The sequence below is a fragment of the Solanum verrucosum genome, unplaced genomic scaffold (genome assembly GCF_900185275.1).
Source record: "Solanum verrucosum unplaced genomic scaffold, falcon-dt-bn FXZP01000252.1, whole genome shotgun sequence".
Taxonomy (NCBI): domain Eukaryota; kingdom Viridiplantae; phylum Streptophyta; class Magnoliopsida; order Solanales; family Solanaceae; genus Solanum; species Solanum verrucosum.
Window position 1 is genome coordinate 7,795,442 of NW_026019988.1, and position 19,813 is coordinate 7,815,254.

General features: G+C 35.4%; 3 protein-coding genes, 1 long non-coding RNA gene and 3 pseudogenes across 6 annotated transcripts in view; 4 read left to right on the forward strand and 3 right to left on the reverse strand.

The window, feature by feature from the left end:
• The window catches only part of LOC125819047 (IAA-alanine resistance protein 1), a 63,904-nt gene extending 53,492 nt beyond the window's left edge, over window positions 1-10,412 (forward strand). The window contains exon 11 of the mRNA XM_049498559.1: window positions 10,158-10,412. Coding sequence (XP_049354516.1) covers window positions 10,158-10,313 — 156 coding nt within the window. The 3' untranslated portion in view covers window positions 10,314-10,412. The remainder of the gene's footprint in view (window positions 1-10,157) is intronic.
• On the forward strand, window positions 441-18,837 carry LOC125819051 (zeatin O-xylosyltransferase-like). 2 transcript variants are annotated; one of them, XM_049498566.1, is made up of 2 exons: window positions 441-1,119; window positions 18,057-18,837. In XM_049498566.1, exons 1-2 carry the CDS (start codon window positions 456-458, stop codon window positions 18,827-18,829), a joined length of 1,437 nt encoding a protein of 478 aa, XP_049354523.1. In that variant the 5' UTR covers window positions 441-455; the 3' UTR covers window positions 18,830-18,837. The 2 variants fall into 2 exon arrangements, with proteins under 2 accessions (XP_049354523.1, XP_049354522.1); XM_049498565.1 differs by lacking the exon at window positions 441-1,119 and having other exon boundaries at window positions 17,372-18,837.
• LOC125819061 (uncharacterized) lies at window positions 1,193-4,785 on the reverse strand. Its single transcript, XR_007442431.1, has 2 exons — window positions 4,654-4,785; window positions 1,193-1,290 (listed from the first exon to the last, which is right to left on the reverse strand). It is a non-coding gene; the product is annotated as an uncharacterized LOC125819061 (long non-coding RNA).
• Window positions 5,816-7,233, forward strand: LOC125819054 (zeatin O-glucosyltransferase-like; annotated as a pseudogene).
• Window positions 7,902-19,813, reverse strand: part of LOC125819049 (uncharacterized) — a 41,053-nt gene continuing 29,141 nt past the window's right edge. The window contains exon 3 of one of the 2 annotated variants that reach the window (XR_007442430.1): window positions 7,902-8,038. Coding sequence is in view for 1 of the 2 variants with exons in the window: in XM_049498562.1 (XP_049354519.1) it covers window positions 8,179-8,220 (42 nt within the window). In the remaining variant the exon portion in view is untranslated. Of the gene's footprint in view, window positions 8,221-19,813 lie in introns of both variants that reach the window. The other variant, XM_049498562.1, reaches the window with a different exon arrangement.
• On the forward strand, window positions 10,332-10,437 carry LOC125819187 (U6atac minor spliceosomal RNA; annotated as a pseudogene).
• On the reverse strand, window positions 10,888-12,304 carry LOC125819055 (zeatin O-glucosyltransferase-like; annotated as a pseudogene).

A 19,813-nucleotide genomic window follows, 5' to 3' on the forward strand; every position in this document is an offset into this window, starting at 1 on the left:
GAAAAATCAATTCCATAAGAAAATATACCATTATAGATAGGTCTAACTATATGTTTGTGTATATAATAACTTGGACAAAACGACTTGACTTTGTAATAGTATGATACCAAACCATTTTTTCGGACTTCTTATTGAGCATAACGAAATCAAAGTTTAAACCGGCCAATAATTGAGGGATGAGTGGCTGGCAAAGATAGACCAAAAAGATGGATTAAGACATTAAAAAAACTAAAATTTTCAATGGTTTGGATTTGTTTGCCTGTCCTTTTTGCTTTCACAACACAACTTGTGTAAGTCAATGTTATTATTTCATAACTATAATATTATTTATCATTTCAAGAACAACTTCAAAATTTTACAAGTTCAAATCTCATAGACTTCAAAGAGAGGATCTGACAGAAGTACGAAATTTCAATTTTTATAAATCAATCGTAACAGAAGCTCAATCAGGAGACATGGAGGATCAGGCAGAAGTACGAAATTCCGATTTTTCCAAGTCCATGTGTAGTAGCAACTTAAAACAAGATGAAGTAGCTATAGTTATGGTTCCATTTCCAGGACAAGGCCATCTCAATCAACTTCTTCAACTTGCTTGTTTAATCACCTCATCATATGATCTTCCTGTCTATTATGTTGGCTCAGCTACACATAATCTTCAAGCTCAGGTTCGAGCCAACGCGTTAAATCCTTCAGACATAGCCAAAATTCATTTCTATGATATCCCAACACCTGATTTTACCTCCCCTGCACCTGATCCTAATGCATTGAGCAAATTCCCATCACATCTTGAGCCATCATGGGATGCTTGTATGCTTCTTCGCGAGCCTATTGCTTCCTTCTTATCTGATATTTCCTCAAAATCAAGACGAGTCGTTGTTGTTCATGATTCTTTAATGTCCTATAATGTTCAGGATGTTTCATCCTTGCACAACGCGGAATCCTATATATTTAATTGCATTTCAGTGTTCACTTTGTACTGTATTATATGCTTGTCTGTTGGAATGTCTGTTCCACTTGAAGAGGAATTGCTGAAAAAGTTACCTTCCCTTGATGGAATTATGACGGATAAAATCAGAGATCGCGGAGCTTCTCAGAGTCCATATATAGATATTAGATCAGGTGATATCCATAATACAAGCAATGTAATTGAAGGTAAGTTTCTTGATTTGTTGGCACAAGTAGCAAGTGATCAGAACAAGAAAAATTGGGCAATTGGACCAGTTTTGCCTACTAAACTAGATCGTATCTCGAATAGGGAGAATACATGTTTGGATTGGCTTAACAAACAACCTCCAAGATCAGTTCTTTATGTATCTTTTGGAACAACAACTTCATTTTCCGATAGAGAAATCAAGGAGCTCGCGATGGGATTAGAACAGAGCAAACAGAGGTTTATATGGGTGTTGAGAGATGCCGATAGAGGAGATATCTTTACTGAGGAAGCTAGGAAAGTTGAGTTGCCTGAAGGGTTTGAGGAAAGAGTAAATGGGGTCGGGTTAGTGGTAAGAGAATGGGCACCACAACCAGAAATATTGGCTCATTCGTCTACAGGTGGGTTCATGAGTCATTGTGGATGGAATTCTTGTATAGAGAGCATTACTATGGGGGTTCCTATAGCTGCTTGGCCTATGCACTCTGATCAACCAATGACTGGTTTCTTGGTGACGGACGTGTTAAAAATAGGCCTGATTGTGAGGGAGTGGGAGAAACGCGAGGAGTTGGTGAATGCATCCACTATTGAGAATGTTGTGAGGAAGTTGATGGCATCAGAAGAAGGCAATGTGATTAGAAAAAGAGCAGAAGAATTGGGAGATGCTGTAAGGCAGTCCACAGAGAAAGGGGGAGCTTCTCGAATGGAGTTGGATTCTTTCATCGCGCATATCACAAGATAGACTTCATTTTCAAGTATTTTGGTTACTACCTTAAACTTTTATGCCTATGGGTGAGATGATTGCTTTGTATTTCTCTCTTAGCAGATACTTAATATGGTTTAAACATGAATAAATGGTTTTAATCTGTTTATTTGTTCAAATTGGAGTAAAAAGAGTATCTTTAGAGTTGTCTATCGGAAACAGCCTCTCATGCTCAACGCCAATTTAATAGCACACATGACGATCGAGCAAGATCCTAACTTTCAGACCTGTACATGTATTATTTAAATGGTTAAATGTGATGCAAACATGTGAAATTTTAAAACTTGCTAACTAATTTGGATAACACTACCATTATTGATGAGCAAACATGCATTATAATATCAAATACATGTTGACTTCAATGGTGATGAAACTTTGAACTTGTAGACATGCTATCCAATATAATAAGCAAATTAAAATTTAACATAAGTCCAGCTATTTTTACCTTGTATAATAATACATGTTGAACTAACTTGGAATTTTCAACAACACCAGCTGAAAATTAGGATCTTGCTCCTCAGATATGTTTACAATTAGCATTCTAACTTTATATTTAATGCATAGTTTCTAGTTCATGACAGTAAATTAAATAATATCATGAACAGACTGACATTATATATATTCACTTGTTAAAGCCTTGTTATAATTGAGCATTTAGATAACACCAAACTAGCCTCTTGTGATGAATGTCCAGGAAGCTGTGAATTTCATTGAAGGTTGATGTACTTCCTCATTTCCATTTTACTTTTCACGTTTATTATTTACATCTTGGCAAGAGAGATAGTCCTTCTATTTGTATAATGTGGTGCTGTAGCTATTTTCATGTGATTCTGTTGGTCTCTCGATAAAGAAAATGACTTATGCGATAATAACTATTAGTACTTTAGTAGTTGAGTGAACATCTGAGAAATCACAGCGAAAGAATTGAAAAGTTCATCACAGATGATTTTCCCAACAAATAGTAAAAACTTGTTGCGTCTTCAAATATTCTCAAAACTCCGGAGGATTACACTCTCTAACTTAATTACTATCCTTAACTAGAGGCATCAGATTCGAGCTTTAATCTGAAATCACCCTTGGCATGAAGTGTTGTACCTTTCAAAGTGAGACTTTTTGTCCGTAATTAGGATTAGTCAAACTCCAAAATGAATATCAAACATCGGATCGAAACAAATTATGCCAAAAAAAAAATGTACTCCTTTAGACAGACAGTGTGTGTTTTCTGATATTATGTAGTCCTGGAGCATTACAAGATCATCTAAAAAACAGACAAATATATAAAGTAAACAAAATACTTGAAAAGAGAAACCAAAAATGAAAAATATCTAGAAGACCAATTATCACTATCTTCCAAAACTATGGTGAATGGTCACAATAGTACTTCTGCAATCTGCACCACATACTTTTCTTTCCTCACATCCAAATTTTTTTGTCATATGATATGTCCTTTTGTCTTGTAATACCATGATTGATTTCTGTATTGAAAACATCCTTGAATTTGGCGCAAATTATTAATTTTGTCCCCAAACTATTGACAGCCTTAAAAACACCCTCTACTTGACTAACTAAACTAAGATAATACACCCCGATCTACCAAATGACATAGTAAGTGCTCTCAAACTCTTGTAGGAGCAAGGGGTTCTTAATAAAAAGCCGAGAGAAGTGTTGAAAACAATCCTAAACTTGGCGAGGATTTAGAGGCGTATTTCACTCATGTTGCAATATCACAGGTGTATTTAAGTATAGTTAGTCAAGTGAAGCGATGTTTTTAAGACTGTCAATAGCTCGATAATAAAACTAATGATTCACGCTGAGTTTTAAGCGTGTTTTCAATACTTCTCTCTTTTAAAATTCTCATAGACTTAAAAGTTGTTACCCTGCTTCTACCATGACACAAACTCAACCAGGAGAGGATCCAACAGAAATACAAAACTCCGGTTTGTCATTGTCCATGTATAGCTGTGAGAATTTACAAAACCATGAAGTAACTATAGTTATGGTTCCATTTCCAGCTCAAGGCCATCTCAACCAACTTCTCCAACTTTCATGTTTAATCTCCTCCTATGGTCTTCCTGTCTACTATGTTTGTTCAGCCACACATAATCGTCAAGCCAGGATTCAAGCTAACACGCTAAATCCTTCAGACATAGCCAAAGTCCACTTCCATGACCTTCCAACTCCTAAATTTGACTCACCATCACCTGACTAAATGCCTTGAGCAAATTCCCATCACATCTTCAGCCATCGTTGGATGCTTCTATGCTTCTTCGCGAGCCCATTGCTTCTTTCTTACGCTATATTTCATCAAAAGCAAGACGAGTCATTGTTGTTCATGATCCTTTAATGTCCTATAATGTTCAGGATGTTTCTTCTTTGCCCAATGTTGAATCCTATGTATTTAACTGCATTTCAGTTTTCACTTCAGTCTGTTGGCTAAGCTTATCTCGTTCAATTTCTATACAACATGAAGAAGAATTGCTTGAAAAGCTACCCTCTCTTGAAGGAATTATGACAGATGAAGCCAGGGACTTTTTGACTTATTAGCACCAGTATATGGATATTAGATCAGGTGATATCCATAATACAAGTAAAGTAATTGAAGGCAAGTTTCTTGATTTGTTGGCACAAGTAGCAAGTGATCAGAACAAGAAAAATTGGGAAATTGGACCAGTTTTGCCTACTAAACTAGATCGTATCTCGAATAGGGAGAATATATGTTTGCATTTGCTTAACAAACAACCTCCAAGATCACTTCTTTATGTATCTTTTGGAACAACAACTTCATTTTCCAATAGGGAAATCAAGGAGCTCGCGATGGGATTAGAGCAGGGTAAACAAAGGTTTATATGGGTGTTGAGAGACGCCGATAGAGGAGATATCAAGGCATTAAAATCAGGTGATGGTGAGGCAAATTCAGGAGTTGGGATGTCATGGAAGTGGACTTTGGCTATGTCTGAAGGATTTAAGGCGTTAACTCGAATCCTGGCTTGACGATTATGTGTGGCCGAGCCAACATAGTAGACAGGAAGACCATAGGACGAGATTAAACATGAAAGTTGGAGAAGTTGGTTAAGATGTCCTTGAGCTGGAAATGGAACCATAACTATAGCTACTTCATCTTGTTTCAGTTTGCCAAATTCATGGTTTAGTAAATTCTCATGAAAGCGGAGTTTTGTACTTGTGTTGTATCCTCCCTGTGATAGATAGAAGCAGGCTTATCTATATTCATCCTTCTGTATTTCTTCAAGGTATCAACTTTGAATTCTGTGAGAACTGAACAGAACTAGTAAACACATGTAAGACTTGGAAATTTCGATTAACCGTCTATAAAAGATGTTCTTGAAGTGTTTGTAGATTGAACAAAGGTTAGCAGAAACACGCCATCTTCGTTCAAATTATAGCAAATTCAATCAAAATCCCTTTGAATTACTCGAATCATGTGTCAGCGTGTGAGTGAGTATGTATGTATGTATGTAATAGGATAGAATAGGAAATCCAAACCTTTGAAAATGTGTGAAGATAAGAGGATAAGAGCAAATTCAGACCTTTGAAATGTTTGCTTGTGTGAAAGGAAGAAATATCCTGAACATTATAGGACATTAAAAAATCATGAACGACAACAACTCGTCTTGCTTGAGACAAAATGTCCCTAAAAGAAGGAAGCAATGGACTCGCGAAGATGCATACAAGTGTCCCAAATCAAGGGGATCTTAGCTATGTTCGAAGGATTTAAGGCGTTGGCTCGAGCCATTGCCTGATGGTTGTAGTTGGCTAAGCCAACATAGTAAACAGTGAGACCATAAGAAGAAATTAGACTACCATCCAGAGTTTTAAGCGTGTTTTCAATACTTCTCTCTTTAAACAATTCTGATAGACTTAAAAGTTGTTGCCCTGCTTCTACCATGACACAAACTCAACCAGGAGAGGATCCAACAGAAGTACAAAACTCCGGTTTGTCATCGTCCATGTATAGCTGTGAGAATTTACCAAACCATGAAGTTACTATAGTTATGTTTCCATTTCCAGCTCATGGCCATCTCAACCAACTTCTCCAACTTTCATGTTTAATCTCCTCCTATGGTCTTCCTGTCTACTATGTTTATTCAGCCACACATAATCGTCAAGCCAGGATTCAAGCTAACACGCTAAATCCTTCAGACATAGCCAAAGTCCACTTCCATGACCTTCCAACTCCTAAATTTGACTCACCATCACCTGACTAAATGCCTTGAGCAAATTCCCATCACATCTTCAGCCATCGTTGGATGCTTCTATGCTTCTTCGCGAGCCCATTGCTTCTTTCTTACGCTATATTTCATCAAAAGCAAGACGAGTCATTGTTGTTCATGATCCTTTAATGTCCTATAATGTTCAGGATGTTTCTTCTTTGCCCAATGTTGAATCCTATGTATTTAACTGCATTTCAGTTTTCACTTCAGTCTGTTGGCTAAGCTTATCTCGTTCAATTTCTATACAACATGAAGAAGAATTGCTTGAAAAGCTACCCTCTCTTGAAGGAATTATGACAGATGAAGCCAGGGACTTTTTGACTTATCAGCACCAGTATATGGATATTAGATCAGGTGATATCCATAATACAAGTAAAGTAATTGAAGGCAAGTTTCTTGATTTGTTGGCACAAGCAGAAATTCATCTGAACAAGAAGCAATGGGCAATTGGACCTATTCTGCCTAATAAACTCCATCATATCTCAAATAGGAACGATAAATGTTTAGAGTGGTTGAACAAACAACCTCTGAGATCAGTTCTTTATATATCTTTTGGAACAACAATTTCCTTTTCTGATAGGGAAATCAAGGATCTCGCGATGGGGTTAGAGCAGAGTAAACAGAGGTTCATATGGGTGTTGAGAGACGCCGATAGAGGAGATATCTTTAAAGGGGATGCTAGAAAAGTTGAGTTGCCTGAAGGATTTGAGGAAAGAGTAAAAGAGGTCGGGTTAGTGGTAAGAGAATGGGCACCACAATCAGAAATCTTTCATAGAGAGTATAACTATGGGAGTGCCTATAGCTGCTTGGCCTATGTACTCTGATCAACCAATAAATGGTTTCTTCTTGACAGAAATACTGAAAATAGGCCTGCTTGTTAGAGAATGGGAGAAACGCGAGGAGCTAGTAAGTGCATCCACTATTGAGAATGTCGTGAGGAAGTTGATGGCATCAGAAGAAGGCAATGTGATTAGAAAACGAGCAGAAGAATTGGGAGAAGCTGTAAGGCAGTCCACAGAGAAAGGGGGAGCTTCTCGAATAGAGTTGGATTCTTTCATCGCACATATCACAAGATAGACTTGATATTCAAGTATTTCTGTTACTTCTCACTTCAAGAAACTGCATCAGATGTTGTATTTGTATATGTGCATATGACTTTCATGTACCTTCATCCAAACCATTTGAGAACAATCATCAGTCATAGTCACAAAGTACTAAGTATCCTTCTCTAAGAAATCAAAAATTAGATGTCTTCAATTGTATCATTGTCATTAGAACTAATATCATGTTGAGAAAGAAGAGACCATCATAATTACATTGAAATAGCTATAGATTTACAGCACTATACGAACGTTAAGAAGCACGGTCCTCTCTTCCAATTATAATAAGATGTAAATAGGAGGTATAGCAACCTTCAATGAGCTTTAACAGTCTTCTGGACATGCGTCACAAGGACAAATACAGTTGGGATGATCGCGTTCACAGGTATTTAATTAGCAACTTTCTTGGTTTTCATGTGTTGTTTTTCATCACTCATTGTGAGCTAGAAGATGGTAACTGTGATTCATCCCATTCCCATGGCAGCACAGCTGCAAAAGAACTCACCCCCCATCGTACAGAAACACTTCTGTTTCTCATCTGCCCAAGCTAGTAGTGCCTTGTTAATCAAACCTCCAATGATAACTGAGCGTAAAAAGCCATTGACTTCCATTTCTACCGATGATCCAGGATTAAATGACATCATTGAAGAAGCTAAGAGTAGAAAACCTGGAATCTTAAGTCATTCTAGTTCTTGCTCTTTCTGCGATAACTGATTGTGACAAAGCACTTCCAGATTGCTTTTCCATGGCCTTATTTATCATCAGTTTTCGTGAAAACTGTTTACATTACTGCAGCCTCTAGCAGTATATGTTAAAGCAACAACCTCATAACTCCGATAATAAGCTATCAAATGGTGCTTAATAAGCACTATTCTACCTATTTTCCCTCGTTATAATTCTTGGGTATTGTCATCAAGCCCAAAACCCATTGTGAGCTTAATGACCAATATATATTCTCGACCACAGCAAATTTAAATTCTACAAACAGCATATGGTGGTGAGAGTCAGAAATCTAGTTGTGTTCTACTGAGTGCAGTTAAGACAACAGGTCACAAGTTTCTAATGTGAAAGATTGGCTAAAATATTGTTGAAAAGTACTTGTTGTAATTGGTAAAAATCATGTATATATAGTTGCGCTAACAAGAAGACACTACATTAACAAATGCTCGAAGGGAAATCAATTTTTTTATGTAGGGCAATCCCTACTTGTACTGGCAGATAATAGAATATGATGCCAATGAGAGAAAAGATCCAATAGTTTTTGGAGGAGAAAAAATTACTATAAAATTGCAATTGACTTTACAGGTTTTCGTCTAGTTTAAGACTACACATAAGACATGACACAACACTTAAAGATGATCGGATGGAGTTCGTAGAAACAGACTTTCCTCTCTAGAGTTATAGTGTACCATCTAGAGACATTTTTTTAGGAAAGCTTCTTAAGAAGTGAATGAATGTAAATGAGACAATTTCTTCACTATTACAACTGGCCAGACTTAATTATGCGGTCAATAAAGGACGGTACAAGCTCCTTACCACAAAACCAGCTGAGGCAAGAAAATCTGTAAACCTCCTAGTTGACGTGTGTTTGATGTTTTCTAGCCATGAAACAAGCCCCAATATCCCAAACAGGAGTCTTAGTTGGATGTATCGGAGGCCAATCTTGAATCTAAAGAGCACAACTCCTATGGCAGAATCACATTTAGAGTCAGCCTTCAATGAAAGTCCGTATAGTGCATATTCAGCATATGCTAGTAACCTGACTCTCAAGGGAGCACCCAACTTGCTCTTCAGAGATCTTAGGAGCCCATCGGTCCGCAATACTGTGAGAAAATCGGTAGGCAGAGATTCCATGAAGGAAGATATATCCTCCATTTTAGGAGACTTCAAATCCTGCTTTAAGTTCTTCCTTTCTTCAACAGACATTCCTTCCCTGAGTGCGGACTTACTGTCAATAGTTCTTCCTGTAAATATGACAGGGAAGTATCTTGACTACTTTCCAACACCAAATTTTTAGCCTCTGCAATAAAATCAAGCTCAGAAGCAATAGATTTTTCAAATTCCGTTACAAGCCATTGAAACCTATATCCAGGGAAGATCCATCCAACTGATTTCGACAGCAAAGACATAGTTACAAGGTCAAATTTCATTTGATACTCCAATCCAAGATACTGCACCTTCACCGCCACTTCCTGACGGTCTTTTACTAAAACAGCATGGTGTACTTGAGCAATAGATGCAGCAGCAACCGGAACCTCATCGAAGGAGAAAAAAAACTCCGATAAACAACTTAAACCTAAATTACTAACACATGTTTAATCGATTCAAACTGAAAAGGAATAGCATGATCCTGTAATGAAGAAAGTGTTGTTGAGTATTCTTTTGGTACTTGATTAATGGCAGCAACAAACTGACCTGCTTTGATGTAAATACCTTTATTTGCTTCACACATCATTAGAATTCTCTTTGCTGATTGAGTCCGTATAGTGAGAACTTGTAGTCGATGACAGTGGAAGTTATGGTGAAGAGAGCTAGGGAGGAGCGAACAACGCCATTGATGAATTTATGTTATGGTACAGCACAATTTTACTGATGGGATGGCTTTGGGAAGTGCATTCCTCCTTCATGGATCAGTTGGTGGGTGGTCAAGAATTTTGTTTCTTCTCGCACATGAGCTCCTTCAAGATTGAACCATGTTGTGTTATGCACTGGTCAGTATTAATGGATCAATATTCTGCTGTTCTTATTGCATTTGATTGAACCATGTTGTGTTATGCTATGTAGACATTGACATTGGGACAGGATTCTGGTCATTCGTTATTGATTGAGGTGAGATTCTTCTTCAAGCTTCAGTAGAGATACTTTTGTCGAGTTCATAGAAGAGAGCCTCTCTTATTTCAAATATAATCTCTCAGGGATTCACTGCTGGCGGTTTCATCTACATTTCAGTTGCTGGAGTGTTGGCTGAAATGAATAATAGTGGCAGGACGATGTTAGTGAATACAGTAATCCAACTTATCTCGCTGGTATCAGGGATGGCTGTTGCTCTTTGCATCTCTCTTATTGAATGACAGTATACGCTACTTCTTGTGTTCGTAGAGAGGAGAGACGGTTGTCATCTCCCCCGGCAGGGATGAGAACAGCCTTCAGGTGTTTACCATTTACGACACATCCAGCCAGACAAAACACATGTATCAAGGAAGCACACTATAATGTAATGAAATACAGCAGTGTACAATGTGCATCGTTGCATATCTCCTTTTTCTTTGTGTTATGTTGCTTCATATTCATACTCATAAGTATGCACATCTAGACACCTCAACTCATCAGTCATCTCCTCTGTGTCAGTTGTACACTCCAACTTGCAAAATGATCATCTAAACTCTTTCAAGATTTATAGTGTCACTTTAGCATCGGGTGTTCACGAGACACAATGGAGACAGGTTGAAGTATTTAGTTGTCAATTGAGGTGTTTAGATGTATACTCTCAAAGTCGAGAAATACAAAGAAATCATCTCACTGAGCCATAAAAAATTTCAGATACAGAACATTCAATGATCAAAGATATATAAGGTAGCATTTATTAGTCTGAGCCAAGAAGCTGATAAAAAAGCAAGTTAAAAGAAAATAGTAAAGTAACCAAACTGCTTGAAAAGTGAAATTCAAAGAAGAAAGAGCTAGAAAGAAACCAAGTCTATCTTGTGATATGCGCGATGAAAGAATCCAACTCTATTTGAGAAGCTCCCCCTTTCTCTGTGGACTGTCTTACAGCTTCTCCCAATTCTTCTGCTCTTTTTCTTATCAGGTCACCTTCTTCTGATGCCATCAACTTCCTCACGACATTCTTAATAGTGGATGCACTTACTACCTCCTCACGTTTCCCCCAATCTCTAACATGCAGGCCTATTTTCAATATTTCTGTCACCAAGAAACCATTTATTGGTTGATCAGTGTGTATAGGCCAAGCAGCTATAGACACTCCCATAGTAATACTCTCTAAGCAAGAGTTCCAATCACAATGACTCATGAACCCGCCTGTAGACGAATGAGCCAAGATTCTGATTGTGGTGTCCATTCTCTTACCACTAACCCGACCTCTTTTACTCTTTCCTCAAATCCTTCAGGCAACTCAACTTTTCTAGCTTCCCCTTTAAAGATATCTCCTCTATCGGCATCTCTCAGCACCCATATAAACCTCTGTTTACTCTGCTCTAATCCCATCGCGAGCTCCTTGATTTGTCTATCAGAAAATGAAGTTGTTGTTCCAAAAGATACATAAAGAACTGATCTTGGAGGTTGTTTGTTCAGCCAATCCAAACTTATATTCGAGATGTAATCGAATTTAGTAGGCAGAATAGGTCCAATTGCCCATTGTTTCTTGTTCAGACTAATTTCTGCTTGTTCCATCAAATCAATATACTTGCTTTCAATTACTTTACTTGTATTATGGATATCACCTGATCTAATATCCATAAATGGATGTTGAGAATCTGATAAGTCCATAGCTTCATCTGTTGTAACTCCTTCAAAGGAGTATAGCTTATTAAGCAATTCTTCTTCATGTTGGCCAGAAATCTTTAAAAATAAGCACATCATAATATAGCATGAGAAAGCTGAAATGCAGTTAAATATATAGGATTCAGCATTGAGCAAAGAAGAAACATCTTGAACATTGTAAGACATCATAGGATCATGAACAACTATGACTCGTCTTACTTTTGATGAAATATTGCGTATGAAAGAAGCAATGGGATCGCGAAGAAGCATAGAAACATCCCATACTGTCTCAAGATTTGATGAGGATATTAGTTCAGGATTTGGAAGGTCATGGAAGTGAAGTTTGGCTATGTTTGAAGGATTTAATGTGTTAGCTTGAATCCTGGCTTGATGATTATGTGTTGCCAATCCAACATAGTAGACAGGAAGTTGATAGGAGGAGATTAAACATGAAAGTTGGAGAAGTTGGTTAAGATGGCCTTGAGATGGAAATGGAACCATAACTATAGCTACTTCATCTTGTTTCAGTTTGCTAAATTCATGGTTTTCTACTTGTGTCATGGTAGAAGCAGGGCTATCAATAGGTGAACAACTTTGAAGTTTATTCAATCTTTTATAAAAGATGTTGTTGAAGTGAGTGTGTATATATACTAGTGGTTAAAGGCGTCGTAAAATTCTTTGAGGTTGTGTGTTCAAGTCCTACCAGCTTCATAATTATACTCATTTTCTTACTACAATCGTCGACATCCTTAAAAACAATTATGGGTCCACTACTGTGTGTATGTATGTAAGAGGTTGTCCCAATTTATGTGGCGTTTTTCATTTTTCGTTTTTCGAGAGTCAAACAGTTTAAGTTTGATCGAAAATTTACGCTTTTCGAATTTTTTTAAATGAAAGTTATATATTTGTAAATTAAGTAAAAAGTAATATCAGTCACAATAATTGACAAATTAAAATAATTAAAAGATAAATGAAAAATTTATGATCAAAGATAGTTTTGTTTGAATCTCAAAATTCGAAAAGTGTCACATAAATTAAAACAAAAGGAGTATTATTTTTGAATTATTGGGTCTAGGTTATACAACATACTCCGTACTACTACAAAGATTTGGAGACGTGGCAAAAAAAAAATATGTGGTGCACATGTTTTGGAGTTCTGCATAAATGTTCACATGAAAAGACTAAAAGCTTATTTTAGCAAAATATCACCCGTTTGGCCATAGATTTTTCAAGTAATATTGGGGGGAAATTTGGCAAATAGTGTTTGTCCATACAATTTGTCATTATTTGGAAAATATTTTTGGCAAATATCTCAAATTCCCAAATACTAGTTTTTTCTAGTATTTGGGGAAAATCTCATTATTTGGGATCTTTTAGAAATTGAAATTTTACACCAAATTTTTATCTTTACAAAAACACCCTCTATAGTAGTTGTTGCGTTGTATTACATAATTTTTTACGTGAACACCAAAGTAGAGATGAAATATTCTCTTAATGTGAAGTGATGATATAGTTGTTGATGAAAATGATGAACAATCGGCTCAGGGTAACAAAGTCATGTGCTTTGTTTACTTCACAATATGTGGAACGATGCTTGTTGCACTCACTCCAAACTACCACATTACTCTAGTGTCATGGACACTACTTGTTATTTGTTGCAACGAATATCCAATTAACTTGTAATACAAACTTATGGTTAGTTTTGATAATTTTTAAAACTTATGAGTATAAATCATATTTTTCTAAAAAAGTGAAATATGCTTCCCAAATACTATGGCCAAACACAATGGTGAAATTTCATCCGAATTTTCACCCAAATAATATTTGCCAAGAATATTTGAAAATTTATGGCCAAACGCTAGCTTAAAAAGTTGATTGACTTATTTGTCCTTTTTAAGTTCAAAATTTTCCTCCATATGAAAAATTACTATAAGATATAAATGTAATTTTATATTACGATTAAACAAAACATTTTTCTATTAGGACTAAATTCATTGCAGAATACATATTATCCTACTAATAATAGGATCATATCATTAAATCTATTTCAAGCAAATTAAAAATAGGAAATTGCTACATGTTTTAGGGGTGAGCAAAAACCGAACCGACCAATAAATCGAATCGAAAAAATATTATTGGGTTATTGGATTTTTAATGGGTTTATAAAAATAAGTTATTGGGTTATTGGGTAAACCGATAACCCAATAAGACGGTAATAATTTACTATTAGATATTAATAATTTAATATATAACTAGACACTATAACTATATCAAATTATTAGTATTTTACCCAATTCACACTAGACCGCTTTACTAGTTTTTACTTTTTAATCAAAACCTAAAGACTAAAGTAAGGGTTCGCAATTGTAGCTATTTGATTTTAGTTTTAGTTTTAGTTTTAGTCTTGTTGGACTATTTGATTTCAGTTTTAGTTTTCAACGGTAGGTTGTAGCTTTTGCATGTTTGTAAATGTCTGTAATTTGATAAACATAAGAAATTTCATACTATGTTTTGACGGTGACATGTAATTATAACCTCCGTACTATATTTTCTCTTATTGATGCAATTTCTCATTATTTTTCTTGTTTTACTATATCAAAGCATTTAGAGAAGTGAGAAGTCATATAATATTTTACATACATTTTCTTATTGGGTAAACCGAACCGATAACGACCAAAAATCGATAAAGAATATCTTATTAATTTGTTATTGGGTTAGCATATTTAAAACCGATAAATCGAATCTATAATATATAAAACTAAACTGAATCGATCGATACACACCCTAATACGTTTAATATTTATTTTAATTAATTTTCACGCACCTCATTGATAAATTGTTACACGTTTAATATTTATTTCAATCAGCACATCATTTATAATCTGGTGGCACATCAATTCTACTTTATTATTATTTGGATTTGGATAAAGCTGTCTGTGGGGACATTGTCATATGGACTAGTAAAGCTGACACATTCTAATTTTGTTTTGTTTTGTTTTTATTATATATAGTATTAAAATTGATATAGAAACGCGTAATCTCTATATTAAATCAAAATAATTATGAATAAGAAAATATTGCTAAAAAAGAAAACCAGACAGTTAATACGAAAATCAACACACAAGAATAATTTTTAAAAAAACTGTAAGAACGACATATGGCAACAAATATCGAGGAGCAAGACACTACATGAATAACACTAATACTACGACATACATGCATGGTGCTTTGGACCATCACCAAGCCTAATCTCATGTTGAAAATTAAGCGCAAAAATGTCAACTACAATAAAATCTCACTAAATTAATACTCGATCAATTAATAATTTCTCTAAGATAATAATTTTCTCTGATCTCGATTTGGGCCAATGGAAAAAATCACTCATTAAGATAATAAGATAATAAATTTTTCAGAAGATCCCTATATAAATATACAGTCCCATTAATATTATAAATTAATAATTCTTTAAAAGTACAAATATATCTAAGAAAATTCAATGAAATATGATTCTATTTTGTTCTTTTTTTTGTTAAAATTTAAATCTAGTTGAAGCTTATCTCTAACTTTTCCTATTGCATCCAAAAATTTCGGTGTTGTCTTTTCTAGTTATACCATAAAATTGTGAAGAGTTCTAGATGTAAGTGTTTCCTTACGTGTAACGGGTTGCAAAGATATTGTATCATCTTCAACTTTATCATCAACATTGTTTTTCCAATGATATCAATAATTTGTTCTAAGCTCTGGACCTCTGGACATGTAACGTCCATTTATTGCAGTAACTGAGATCTTTAATCATGACCTTAAGTTCATGAACGACGTTTCCACAAGTGGATTCTTTCAAATTCTTTGAGATTTCATCCCTGAACAATTTTTTTAGTGTCGACACACTCTTTAAATTAATAAATTTTAATTTATCGATTAAATAGTAATAATATTTCATGGTCCCGCCTATATTAATTTAGAGAGGTTTGATTGTACCTGCTAACATTTTACCCCAATCTGCAACCTTTGTACCCTCTTATCTAAGGTCATATCCTTAGTCAGGGGCGTATCTAGAGGGGGTGCCGTGGGTTCACGTGAACTCATGCTCCCCTCTCTAGATCATATATAGCAGTGTTATCTTTTTAAAAAAATATTTAAATTTAACTGTGTGAAGCCACGATCAAAGTATCATATAATACTACGATGATGAGTGGGTGCACCTCTCTAAGTAAGAATAATAATTTAAATCTTTTATCTATCTCATTTTTTTGAGTAACACCTCTCTAAGTGGTTATCAGTTACTATTTTGGTGTTTCAACTATTTTTTCTTTTGTTTTTTCCTTTAAGTTTTCAAAATTTTCAAGTGTGTAACATTAAAAATTCCTAAAATTTTTAGCACTATAATATTTTATATAATTAAATGAAATGTATGTTTTAAAATTATTATATATTTTGGACCTGTGAAATTCAATGAAGGTTGATGTACTTCCTCATTTCCATTTTACTTTTCGCGTTTACTATTTACATCTTGGCAAGAGAGATAGTCCTTCTATTTGTATAATATGGTGTTGTAGCTATTTTCATGTGATTCTGTTGGTCTCTCGATGAAGAAAATGACTTATGCGATAATAACTATTAGTACTTTTGTAGTTGAGTGAACATCTGAGAAATCATAGTGAAAGAATTGAAAAGTTCATCACAGCTGATTTTCCCAACAAATAGTAAAAACTTGTTGTGTCTTCAAATATTCCCAAAAATCTGAAGGATTACACTCTCTAACTTAATTACTATCATTAACCAGAGGTATTAGGTTCGAGCTTTAATCTAAAATCACCCTTGGCATGAAGTATTGTACCTTTCAAAGTGAGACTTTTTGTCCGTAATTAGGATTAGTCAAACTCCAAAATGAATATCAAACATCGGATCGAAACAAATTATGCCAAAAAAAAAATGTACTCCTTTAGACAGACAGTGTGTGTTTTCTGATATTATGTAGTCCTGGAGCATTACAAGATCATCTAAAAAACAGACAAATATATAAAGTAAACAAAATACTTGAAAAGAGAAACCAAAAATGAAAAATATCTAGAAGACCAATTATCACTATCTTCCAAAACTATGGTGAATGGTCACAATAGTATTTCTGCAATCTGCACCACATACTTTTCTTTCCTCACATCCAAATTTTTTTGTCAGATGATATGTCCTTTTGTCTTGTAATACCATGATTGATTTATGTATTGAAAACATCTTTAAACTTGACGTAAATTATTAGTTTTATCCCCAAATTATTGACAGTCTTAAAAACACTCTCTACTTGACTAACTAAACTAAGATAATACACCCCGATCTACCACATGACATAGCAACTAGTCTCAAACTCTTGTAGGAGCAAGGGGTTCTTAATAAAAAGTCGAGAGAAGTGTCGAAAACAATCCTTAACTTGGCGAGGATTTAGAGGCGTATTTCACTCATGTTGCAAGATCACAGGTGTATTTAAGTTCAGTTAGTCAAGTGAAGGAATATTTTTAAGGCTGTCAATAGCTCGGAAATAAAACTAATGATTCACGCTGAGTTTTAAGTGTGTTTTCTATACTTCTCTCTTTTAAACAATTCTCATAGACTTTACAGTTGTTGCCCTGCTTCTACCATGACACAAACTCAATCAGGAGAGGATCCAACAGAAGTACAAAACTCCAGTTTGTCATCGTCCATGTATAGCTGTGAGAATTTACCAAACCATGTAGTAACTATTGTAATGGTTCCATTTCCAGCTCAAGGTCATCTTAACCAACTTCTCCAACTTTCATGTTTGATCTCCTCCTATGGTCTTCCTGTCTACTATGTTTGTTCAGCCACACATAATCGTCAAGCCAGGATTCGAGCTAACGCGTTAAATCCTTCAGACATAGCCAAAATTCACTTCCATGACCTTCCAACTCCTGAATTTGACTCACCATCACCTGACTTTAATGCCTTGAGCAAATTCCCATCACATCTTCAACCATTGTGGGATGCTTCTATGCTTCTTCGCGAGCCCATTGCTTCTTTCTTAGGCGATATTTCATCAAAAGCAAAACGGGTCATTGTTGTTCATGATCTTTTAATGTCCTATAATGTTCAGGATGTTTCTTCTTTGCCCAATGTGGAATCCTATGTATTTAACTGCATTTCAGTTTTCACTTCATTCTGTTTGCAAAGCTTATCAGGTGGCAGGATGTCTATACAACATGAAGAAGAATTGCTTAAAAAGCTACCCTCCCTTGAAGGAATTGCTACAGATGAAGCCAGGGACTTTTCAGCTTCTCAGCGTCGGTATATGGATATTAGATCAGGTGATATCTATAATACAAGCAAAGTAATTGAAGGTAAGTTTCTTGATTTGTTGACACAAGTAGCAAGTGATCAGAACAAGAAAAATTGGGCAATTGGACCAGTTTTGCCTACTAAACTAGATCGTATCTCGAATAGGGAGAATATATGTTTGGATTGGCTTAACAAACAACCTCCAAGATCAGTTCTTTATGTATCTTTTGGAACAACAACTTCATTTTCCGATAGGGAAATCAAGGAGCTTGCAATGGGATTAGAGCAGAGTAAACAGAGGTTTATATGGGTGTTGAGAGACGCCGATAGAGGAGATATCTTTACTGAGGAAGCTAGGAAAGTTGAGTTGCCTGAAGGGTTTGAGGAAAGAGTAAACGGGGTCGGGTTAGTGGTAAGAGAATGGGCACCACAACCAGAAATATTGGCTCATTCGTCTACAGGCGGGTTCATGAGTCATTGTGGATGGAATTCTTGTATAGAGAGCATTACTATGGGGGTTCCTATAGCTGCTTGGCCTATGCACTCTGACCAACCAATGACTGGTTTCTTGGTGACGGACGTGTTAAAAATAGGCCTGATTGTGAGGGAGTGGGAGAAACGCGAGGAGTTGGTGAATGCATCCACCATTGAGAATGTTGTGAGGAAGTTGATGGCATCAGAAGAAGGCAATGTTATTAGAAAAAGAGCAGAAGAATTGGGAGAAGCTGTAAGGCAGTCCACAGAGAAAGGGGGAGCTTCTCGAATGGAGATGGATTCTTTCATCGCGCATATCACAAGATAGACTTCATTTTCAAGTATTTTGGTTACTCCCTTAAACTTTTATGCCTATGGGTGAGATGATTGCTTTGTATTTCTTTCTTAACAGATAATCTGGTTTAAACATGAATAAATGTTTGCGTATCTTAATCTGTTTATTTGTTCTAATTAGAGTAAAAAAGCATCTTTAGAGTTGTCTATCGGAAACTACCTCTCATGCTCAACACCAATTTTAAAAGCACACATGACGATCGAGCAAGATCCTAACTTTCAGACGTGTACATGTATTATTTAAATGGTTAAATGTGATGCAAACATGTGAAATTTTCAAACTTGCTAACTAATTTGGATAACATCACCATTATTGATGAGCAAACATTCATTATAGTATCAAATACATGTCGACTTAAATGGTGATGAAACTTTGAACTTGCAGACATGTTATCCAATATAATAAGCAAATTAAAATTTAACACAAGTCCAGCTATTTTTACCTTGTAAATAATACATGTTGAACTAACTTGGAATTTTCAACAACACCAGCTGAAAATTAGGATCTTGCTCCTCAGATGTGTTTACAATTAGCATTTTAACTTTATATTTAATGCATAGTTTCTAGTTCATGACAGTAAATTAAATAATATCATGAACAGACTGACATTATATATATTCACTTGTTAAAGCCTTGTTATAATTGAGCATTTAGATAACACCAAACTAGCCTCTTGTGATGAATGTCCAGGAAGCTGTGAATTTCATTGAAGGTTGATGTACTTCCTCATTTCCATTTTACTTTTCGCGTTTACTATTTACATCTTGGCAAGAGAGATAGTCCTTCTATTTGTATAATGTGGTGCTGTAGCCATTTTCATGTGATTCTGTTGGTCTCTCGATAAAGAAAATGACTTGTGCGATAATAACTATTAGTACTTTAGTAGTTGAATGAACATATGAAAAATCACAGTGAAAGAATTGAAAAGTTCATCACAGCTGATTTTCCCAACAAATA